General features: G+C 42.1%; 1 protein-coding gene across 1 annotated transcript; it reads left to right on the forward strand.

The window, feature by feature from the left end:
• Positions 1-2273: 2273 nt before the first annotated feature.
• Positions 2274-3545, forward strand: LOC119283373. The gene is made up of 7 exons (XM_037562944.1): positions 2274-2312; positions 2400-2498; positions 2580-2672; positions 2783-2896; positions 2995-3027; positions 3110-3160; positions 3243-3545. The coding sequence occupies exons 1-7, from the start codon at positions 2274-2276 to the stop codon at positions 3342-3344; spliced, it is 531 nt and encodes a 176-aa protein (XP_037418841.1). The 3' UTR covers positions 3345-3545.
• The last annotated feature ends 6943 nt before the right edge of the window (positions 3546-10488 follow it).

Raw genomic sequence — 10488 nt, forward strand, 5'->3', positions numbered from 1 at the left:
TTGCATGGTACATGGCAAACTGCCCTAGCGTGCACGTAAGCAGATGACAACTCTTTCTTTTTAAACGGCAATTGCCCTAGCGTGCTTGTGAGCACATGGCAACTCTCTCTTTTTACCCGAACATGTTATTTGCCATGCCTTTTTTGTAGCGCTACATGGCAACTGCCTAGTGTTAGTAGGTGGCAACTCTTAAAGTTTTGAAATCATGACAACTGCAGTAGATCGGACCACACATGGCAACAGCTGTAGTTGTCCAAAAAATGACAATCTGGAACTTTGACCTGAAATGGCAACTGCAGTTGAGCAAACATGACAACTGTAGTTGTCCGACATGGCAACTGCACTTAAACGAACATGGACGAGGGTCCGGCCCATGGCAACTGCGGGGCGCGCGGTAAAGTGTCACGTGGGGCGTGCGGGACCACGAGGTACGAGACCTGATGTATCGGGCGTGTGAGCGTTATCTATTTCGTCCACACGCACGCGTGTAAGAGGGACCGGGAGAAAAAAAGAGAGGCGTGTGGGCGCTAATTGTTTTGCCCACACACAGACATGTGGGCTGGTCCTCTTAGACATCACACAAAACGTATGGGCAGATTTCTTAACGCCCACACGTGTAGCAGTTATCGACGTTCTTCTTTTATATCTGTTTTTAAGACACGTTTTCAGTTTGGAAGGTGCTCCATACTTTACAGTGGCTGGACCGCAGAGACGGGACTCTCCCGGCCATGGCCGATTAGGTTAGGGTTTCGACGGTTGCCGCCGCCGCATCGCGTAAAGGGGCCGGGGTGCTCGAGCACGAGGCGAGGGCGCCGTCGGTGTGCGTCCCGAAAAGGCGGCCGCGGGCACGGGCTCGAGCGGAGAGATGCCGCACGAGCATGAGCACCCTGCAGCAGAGGACATCCCCGAATCTGACCCCGACGAGTGTGTAGTTTGTCAAGAAAGCAGAGTTGCACATACAAGATATACATGAAGCGAAACTTTTGATCCAAGAGCTGAATCGATCGGGCGTGGGAGAGGACATCAGCGATGAGGAGTTCCTTGCTTACTTTGACCAGCTGGCTCCCGGGTCTCCGTGGGTTGATCTTAGAGCTGGGCTGACAGAAGAGGATCTCGTTCAGCAATACGTCGACCATGCACTGTGCCGCTTCAGATATTACAAATACAAGGTTCAGTCCACAGTTCCATCTTCACATGCCATGCATTATATTGGCAGAATTTACTTGCCCAATGCCTGCATTTGCTGGATTATTTAACCTCGTGTTTGCATTTAATTTGATCTTCTATGTGTCATCTCATTGTCTGTAGTTGTCACAGCCCAAGGAAGAGCCGCAGGGTGATAACCTTCCTGAGGAAGAAGAGGACGGTAAGGAAGAAAGGGAATATTTAGCTACATTGACAGAGAAGCAACTTCTGTTCCTTGAGGAAGACGACGCTACATCGGAAGAGGATGATAACCTTATGGATAAAACTGAGGATGATTGTAGTATGGAGTTTCTTGAGGAGAAGGGATTTTTCATCAGCTTTGAAGAAGATGGAACACTCGATTGGTTTTTCTACCCTGCTTACTGCGAATGTGCTTCCCTGAGTGACTATCAACGCCTAGTCCTAAAAAATTATGTGAGTGATCTTCAATTTATAATTGTGGTCAATTGTACTGACACAACTGTCTGGCAATCGCACACATTATGCAGTCTCCAAAACTACCATTCTTGTTTGGAAAGAAGCCGAAAAAATGTAGCAGGACTAAATATAGTGCCAACAGATAAAATCTTTCACCTTGTTCCTTAGTGCTCATTACCTTCGTTTTTTTATCAAACGGCTCACTGATCGACTCTTTGACTGTGCCTAATGATTTCTTTTTTTGTTTTTCTAAGCAACTGAATTGTATTTTCTAATAAATACTAGCCACTTATTCATTCTTTTTTATCATATATGGTTAAACTTTGTTTTTTCTTTGCAGCTGCAAGCCTTTAGTTCAATCAAATCTTGCTTAGGTTATGTATTGCCTGTCGTTCTAAAAATTGCTAAGCAATCGATTTTCTCTCTCTGTCCTTTTCAATGTAGGGTGGTACCGAGTACAACATGTGGAGTGACTACCATAGCTACCTTCATAGCTATGATATTGAACGGGAGTATCTCAAGTACTGCGAGGAATTATCCAAGCGACTGAAGGTATGCATCAGAGATCATGTTAAGGAAATTGTCTAATTTTGTTCAATGCTTTCAAATTTCTTTGGACTTACAACTTTCTTTTTCTCCGGCAACAGTGGATGGAAGATTATGTCGATATTTGCCGCTCATCCGTCAAAGTAAGTATGGCCTTACAAAATTCTTGGAATGACACTGCTAATTATTTGTATATCTTTTAACACCCTCGTAACTTTGTTGTTGTTCAGTGGGGTAAAATATCTTCCCAAGGAGCATTTCAAGCAATTAAGATTGCTGCTACTAGCTTTCCCAAGATCACTCCTACTTTAGCTTACAATGGCTTTGATGTAGGATCTCTCACACACATGAATTTAATGTAGCTTACAATGGCCTATATTGTATCTGACAGTTGCATTCACTTGATTTAGGAGTATAAAGAGCGCATTTGCTATTATCATACTTGGTTTAAGGAGTATGATCGTTTATACTTTGAGATTTGGCGGCGGGTCACAAAGGGAACGGTTAGTGTGTTATGCGCAACTAAGCAACTACTCAATGATGGTTCATGGTTTTCGAATACACTGTATATGCTTAGCAATGCATGACTTTTCCCTTGAATAATGTTCAACAGAGTTTCAGAAAGGCTATGGAGGACGTTTGTAAGATGAACAAGTTTCCGGTACGACAAGGTTTAATGCAAACTGCGCTGGACCATGAGTACACCATGACGTTGATGGAAGAGGACGTACGTTAGCTGTTTTTATTAATAGATAATTTGCACTTGTAACTTAATATTCTTTTCTGTGCATATATGCTTATCTCTTTTCATCTTCCTGGCTTCAGTTCCATACCTGCACGGCAGCCATTCGCCCTGGAGTAAGTAGCGTCTTTTGTATGTGACATGCAGGTGTAATTCATTGAAATATTTCCTTCTGATGTATGGTCTGCTTGCCTTCAGGTTAAAGAGGATAAAGCTAAGGAGTTGATTGCAGACGGAGTTAAAAAGCTGGTACTGTAATTTGTGAATTCACCTCTGCGTTATTCATGCTTTTGAAAGATGATTTCCCTAGTGAAATTCTTCTCCTTTTCAGGTTAATATGCCCAAGTCCTATGAGGATTATATCAGAAAAAAGATAGAGATCGCACGCATTATTGGAATCCTTCCTTCCGAGAAGACTGTGGCAACAGTATAATGAAGATTCTGAAGAATGAGATAATTGGCAAACAAGCGTCGTTTATAAGATTATGAAACTGAACCATCCATTGTCATGTTGCACTGTGCTTCCCACATGTTGTTGTTGTGTGTAGAAATGGCAGTGACCTGTAAGATACTGTAATAGATCATTTATGCTGTCTGAGAGCAATTTTAGCAGTACTACTTGACATATACACCCTCCGCCAAAATGTGCATAGACATGCTGCATAATGTATCCTAATTATTTTTGCAACATTGTTTGTTTTCAATTCTTGCAATGATCTGTATCGACTTGTAGTTAGTAAACTAAATGTTATTCAAAGAAACACAGTTTTTGGCAAAGCATGGGGCGTTGGCTAGGGTTGTAACTCTTAATTAGCATATAGTTTTTGCGGTTGCACAATTTTTTAGCGTATAGTACATTGTTTGCAATTTTTAAGCTATGTTAAAATGGTGGATAGAAGTGACTTCTGCTCCAACTACACCCATCTAACAGCTCTATCGGACGGTTGCTTGGATGTAACATACGAGCCCCTCATGTTAGTTTTGCTGTATGCTAAGAATAAATGCCATCGAAAATGTCACTGCAAATGGAAGATACTCGGCCTGCTCTGCTAGCTTATGAGATCCAGTTCGCTGCATGGATTGAGCAGCCCGGGATTGCACACGTGTCGAGAACAAAGCTTGAGGGAAAGGTATGGTTCTACATCTGGCTATTGCTGCAGAATAGAAATTGGACTGCGGACAGGCTGCAGGCTAGAGGATGGCCACACAATGCCTGCTGTCGGCTGTGTGATCAGGAGCCCGAAACCGCGGAACATATCACGCTGCGATGCAGCTATGCGAGAGAGGTCTGCTACCTATTCCAGGGTACAAGTGATAGGATTTACAACGTGGTGCACTCTGCAAACTCAGTTTCAGATTGGTGGAACAGGCTCTATATGCATCGTGGTGCGCAATCCAAGGCCACGGAGGAAACATCCCTCTCGGCATACATTGCTTGGCATCTTTGAAAGGAACGGAACAGAAGGGTCACTGAGAATGCTGAGATGGCGTCAAGAGCCTTGGTGAATCTCATTCAGGATGATATCAAAATGCGAGTTATTTACTCAAAACCACCACATTATGGGCTAGGGTAACAGATCGGTACCACATTTGAGGCAGTTCACAAAAAACCACCAACAATGGGGCTAATCTGTAACGCGGAGCACTGACGCAGCGTTTTAGCCCAGAAAACAGCAAATCCGACAGGTGGGTCCCGCCTGTCGGGATGACGTGGCGCGTGTTGACGGACGCCGTTAGACGGCGAGAGACGGCCGTTTCGGCGCGCCCGTCTAAGTGGCCCGCACCGGTCGGTGTTCGAACCAGACCAGCCAGTTCATCACTCTCGCTCTCCTCTCTCTCGATTCCGACCACCGTCGGCGCCGCCACTGTCGACTCGCCGCCTTTCGCCGCTCCGCCATGGTTTCTTGGAGCGACCAGTCCTCGAGCTCTTCTTCGGACGGCGAAGAAGTCACTAGCCAGGTATGCGTGTTCGCCTCTCGCCTCCCCCACGGATTAGGGTTCATCCTGCTAGGGTTAGGGTTCATCATTTGGGGATTTTTAACCAGGTCGCTGATTTGTGCAATTTGTGTGCTGGTTAGCTTCCTAGGACTATCTCTTGCTATGAATGGAGTGGCATTGCTCACGATCTGTCGTCTCGTTGTCTGCATCAAGAACCGTGCGTCAAGCTTGTTGCATTTGAATCTGTGGACACAGGCAGACGTTTTCTTGCGTGTTCTTAGGAGAAGGTATGTTGGTTAGTAGTGTAAGTAGATTAGCTTAGTTAGTTTATGCTCCATTCACTTGTCAGTACTCCAATTTTGTGTATCAAAGATTTGTTCCTGGATAGATGTTGCTTCAGTTGATGTAATAGTTGTTTCTGCCCATAATCTATATAATCTATGCATATACAATCTTATAGATGGATATAATGTAGCCCATGAAGATGTAATAGTTGTTGCCCATAATCTATGCATATAATCTATGCATATACAATCTTATAGATGGAAAAAAATTATATATGCTGTTATAATTGTTTCTGCCCAGAATTTGTGCATACAATTTTGAGGATATATCTATTAATTAATGATGTAATATTTGATTTAGGCACCAATTGATGCATATAATATAATTCAGTGGATAGAACTAAACTAAAATTCAGTGGATAGAATTAAACTAAATTTCAGTGGATAGAACAAAAACTACAGATTGTGCACATTTGGGTGGAAAGAACTAAACTACAATTTCATACAATATTACATAATTTGTGCATATTTCATATAATTTCTTATTGAGAACATATTTATTTAATTGTAGGCAGAACTAAAGTGCAACTATCTCGAGTGGATAGACCCAGAGTGGTCAGTGGCTATGCAGTTCACCCTCACTGAATTGTGGAGCATGTATAACAAAGAAATCGATGACAGGCTGAAACAAAATGTTGAGCTTGGTGAAAGAAATTTCAAACTAGTTGGAGAAAAGAGGAAGATGGAGGAAGATCTGAGGTTTTTCAAACTGGATTTTGCTAAAATGGTTGCTGACAAGGAGGATGCTATCACAGAGTTGGGCAATGCTAGGTTGGCTCTAAGTGATCTCAAAGAGGAGATGGAGAAGAAGAAGCTGGCAGACCATGGTTGTACCAATCTTCATCAGGTACTTAGGGCAAAGGCAGAGAAAGAGAGGGACCAGCTAGTGGTAGAGAGATACCAAGGTGTGACAGAGAGGGACCAACTGAAACAAGAGAAGAAAAAACTGGAGTACATGATTGCAGATCTGCTCAAACAGAAACATGGGTACAAGGACAAGATCAAGAAGTTGAAGGACATATGTGATGATTTTTAAGTATGTATTGTGGTGTGGTTTAGGGTAGCACTGCAGTTGATATGAATGTGCTCTTATGCACTTCCAAAGCTGTAATGCTTTATCTATCTTTATGTCCAAGACTTGTGTTGTGTACTCCCAAGAACTAATTAATGTCCTACTTATTATCAATGTATCTTTGGATCAATGCATCTTTGGATCAATGTCCTACTTATTAATGTATTTTGTTTGTATGAAATGAAATGTTTGTAGTTGTTTTGCCATAATATTTGCACAAAACATATATTCTAAATGTTTGTGGTTGTTTTGCCATAATATTTGCACAGAATATATATTCTAAATGTTTGTGGTTGTTTTGCCATAATATTTGCACAGAACATATATTCTAAATGTTTGCACAGAATTTGAACAACAGGAGATAAACATAGATAACTTCAAAGTGCCATACATAGGTTTAACAAACTTAGGTTCTGAGTGCCATACATAGGTTCATAATGTCATAAATAAAGTGATGTAATGCCTGATTTAGCACACATGCACTTGCATACAGACTTCAAATTTGAGCATTTAATAGTTCCCACTGGCATAAAAGTACCCCTCCATCCTCTTGCTCATGTACTTTGTCCTCTTTGGCCTACTGCCTGCAAGCTGGCTAGTAGAAGCTTCTGCAGAACTTCTTGGAGGCTTGAACCTTTTTGCACCCCTTCCAGCAGCAGTGGAAGATCTTGCACCTCTCCCAGCAGTAGGAGAAGAACTAGCACCCCTTCCAGGAGTAGTAGCATACTTTGCTCCTCTTCCAGCAGCAGCAGATGAACTAGCACCCCTTCCAGCAGCAGGAGATGAGGCTGCACCCCTTCCAGCAACACTAGTAGTCTTTGCACCTCTTGCAGCAGCAGGAGAGGAGTTTGTAGTAGATGATGATGGTGCACCCCTAGCACTTCCAGTAGCTGATGAAGCTGCACCATGGTGCCATTCAGGTACAGTCCTGTTTTCCTGTAATTAAAAAATTAAACAACTTTATAATGATCAGTCAATAGAAATGACCACTCAACTAATTTCAAAATGAAAATACCATGTGCTTGTTCCTCCTGATTTGCAGATCAGGCCTCAATGGCTTTGGACAACTTGTGTACTTGTGTCCTTGTAGCTTGCAGTTGCCACATGTTATAGTAGCCATCCTAGATGTCTGCTTTGCTTGAGGTGGCTCAAACTTTCCCTTTTTCCTTTTCTCTTCTGCTGGCCCCTTCTTGTCATCTTTGAATTGTGGTGGTTCAATGTCAGGTGTTGGAGTTTTCACCCAGCTATCTGGACCAAGAACAGGGTAAATTACTAGCTTATATGCCTCCAAGTACATAGATTTCTTGAAAAACACATTGATATGATCCTCTGGCAGCTGTTTAGACCTATAGATGGCAGAACAAGCATGGTTGCAAGGAACTCCAGTGATGTCCCATTTCTTGCACCCACATGTCTGTAGGTTTGTGTCAACACCATAGGTCTTGTCTCCACTAGTGACTTGGAAAAGTCCTTGGCCAGCTATCAGTGCTTTGCAATCCCTTGCATACTTCTTGTTCATCTCCAACCTCTCTGCATAGGTTGGTGCAATCTCCCATCTAGCACATTTTCCACCCTCTCTCTTCTGGTGGAACCTCACTAGAAACTTGTCCTTGATCCCATTGATCATCGTGACAATTGGCTTGTTCCTTACATCTAGAATGTACTTATTAAAAACTTCACTTAAGTTATTCACCACCAAATCAGTTTTGCAATTAGTGTCCATTGCATGCCTAGACCAAGCTTTAGGAGGAATTCTTGACATCCACTCCCAAGCAGCAGTGCACTCAGCCTTCATGCTTTCCATAGCCAAATTAAAGTCATGTTCAGTGTAAGCATAGGCAGCTGCATCCATGCATCTCTTCAAATCCTCTCCTCCAAATCCTGCTCTCTAGAAGTTTGCATAGATGTGCCTCAAACAGTACCTATGATGGCAGTTTGGGAATAATGCTGTCACTGCATTGAGTAGACCCTGCATGAAAGTGAATTGAAATGATTTTAAATGATTTTACATGATTTAATATGATTTAATATGATTTTAAATGATTTTTATTGATTTAATATGATTGTAAATGATTTTAAATGATTTAATATGATTTTAATTGATTTTAAACGATTTAATATGATTTTAATTGATTTAATATGATTTTAAATGATTTTAAATGATTTAATATGATTTTAATTGATTTAATATGATTTAATATGATTTTAAATGATATAAAATCATTTAAAATCACTAAATATGATGGTTTCACTTTGATGATCAACTAGTCTTGATTGGTCACCCTAGGCCATCATGGGTCACCCTAGGCATCATGGGTCACCCTAGGCTATCTAGACCTAAGTGTCGACAAGAAGCGTTACGACTCGATACCTACCAACTAGTCTTGATGGCATCACTTTGATGATGCCTATGTTTCTTGATCCTATATGGGTCACCCTAGGCTATCTAGACCTAAGTGTCGACAAGAAGCGTTACGACTCAACACCTACCAACTAGTCTTGATGGCATCACTATGATGATGCCTATGTTTCTTGATCCTACATGGGTCACCCTAGGCCATCTAGACCTAAGTGTCGACAAGAAGCGTTACGATTCGACACCTACCAACTAGTCTTGATGGCATCACTATGATAATGCCTATGTTTCTTGATCCTACATGGGTCACCCTAGGCCATCTAGACCTAAGTGTCGACAAGAAGTATTACGACTCGACACCTACCAACTAGTCTTGATGGCATCACTTTGATGATGCCTATGTTTCTTGATCCTACATGGGTCACCCTAGGCCATCTAGACCTATGTGTCAACAAGAAGCGTTATGACTCGACACCTACCAACTAGTCTTGATGGCATCACTTTGATGATGGCATCAACTAAATAAACAAGCTAATGAACTAAATGAACAAGTAAATGAACTAAATGAACAAGTAAATGAACAAGCAAATGAACTAAATGAACTAACCTTCTGTCTATCAGACATGAATGTGTACTTTCCAAATTTGCCCTCTTCACTTCCTCCTAGAGCATACTTGAGTTGTGTCAAGAACCAGGACCAGTTCATTCTATCTTCAATTCCAACCACTCCAAATGCAATGGGGTACATATTGTTGTTTGCATCCTTTCCAGTAGCTGCTAGTATCTGTGCACCACTTGTCAATTTGATGAAGCAGCCATCTAGACCTATGAATGGCCTACATCCATTCAAGAAGCCCTCACAAGATGCATTCAAACTGAAAAATAGACCATGGAACCTTGGTCCAGCAGTAGGATTTTCTCTGGTTTTGCCACTAACAGTAGTGACAATGCACCTAGATCCAAGATTTGTAAGCTTCACAGTCTCCAAATAGTCTCTCAGCCTCTTATATTGCTTCTTGTGATCACCAAGCACAATCTCCTTTTCTTTCTTCTTAGCCCTCCATGCCATCATCCTAGGAATCTCAAGCCCAAATTGCCTCTTTGCCTTGTCAACAATAGCAAGTACAATAGTGTTGGGATCTGATCTGACAGTTTCAAGCATTTTGTTGCCAAGCCACCTTGAACTAATCCTAGTTTTCTCAGACTGGGTGGGACATGTGTGCTCCAACCTCATCTTCTTAATGCAGAAAGTGGGCTCATTTCTTATCTGTGCTGCTACCATGTAGAACTGACATCCATCTCCATCACAGCAAACTATTATCCTATCACTGCAGTTTCTGTGATATTTGTATCTTCTAAGTTGTTTCACATGCAAGTTGACAAGGGCCTCTCTGAATTGGTAAACATCTTTCAAACAGAGCTTCAACTGAAATTGTTGTTCTGGATGCATCCTGTCCTCATCATACCAGACCCTAGGTGGTCTTTTCTTAGCTCTACTCCTTCTGCCAGAGCTGATAACAAAGGACATTGGTTCATTGCCATCATCATCTGCTTCAAAACCTGTATCTTCCTCTTCTGAAGATGGAAACCAATCAGGATTAATGGTTGGCCCAGCACTTGAGTGGGACCTACTTGTAGGACCTGGCCTCTTTGCCTTCTTCTTAACAGGCTCAGGAACTGGGATCTCTTGGGCCTCCTCATCATCTTCTTCCTGGTCCATGTCATATATATCTTCAGGATCTGTGTCCCCCTCACAGTGTGTACTAGCCATGTATTCAGCTCTCTTCCTCTTTATGTCAGCAATAGTTTCATCTAGCTCATGTTCCTCTTTCCTCCTCTTTGCACTATGTTCTTCCACATACTGCAT

Source organism: Triticum dicoccoides, chromosome 4A (assembly GCF_002162155.2).
Source record: "Triticum dicoccoides isolate Atlit2015 ecotype Zavitan chromosome 4A, WEW_v2.0, whole genome shotgun sequence".
Lineage (NCBI taxonomy): Eukaryota > Viridiplantae > Streptophyta > Magnoliopsida > Poales > Poaceae > Triticum > Triticum dicoccoides.

What these genes read in the sequence shown, in the direction of transcription:
- LOC119283373 (XM_037562944.1), top strand. Translation starts at nt 2,274, where the DNA reads ATGGAAGATTATGTCGATATTTGCCGCTCATCCGTCAAA. An exon ending in GGCGGGTCACAAAGGGAACG is followed by an intron (nt 2,673 to 2,782) that starts GTTAGTGTGTTA and finishes AATGTTCAACAG; the next exon opens with AGTTTCAGAAAGGCTATGGA. An exon ending in TGACGTTGATGGAAGAGGAC is followed by an intron (nt 2,897 to 2,994) that starts GTACGTTAGCTG and finishes TCCTGGCTTCAG; the next exon opens with TTCCATACCTGCACGGCAGC.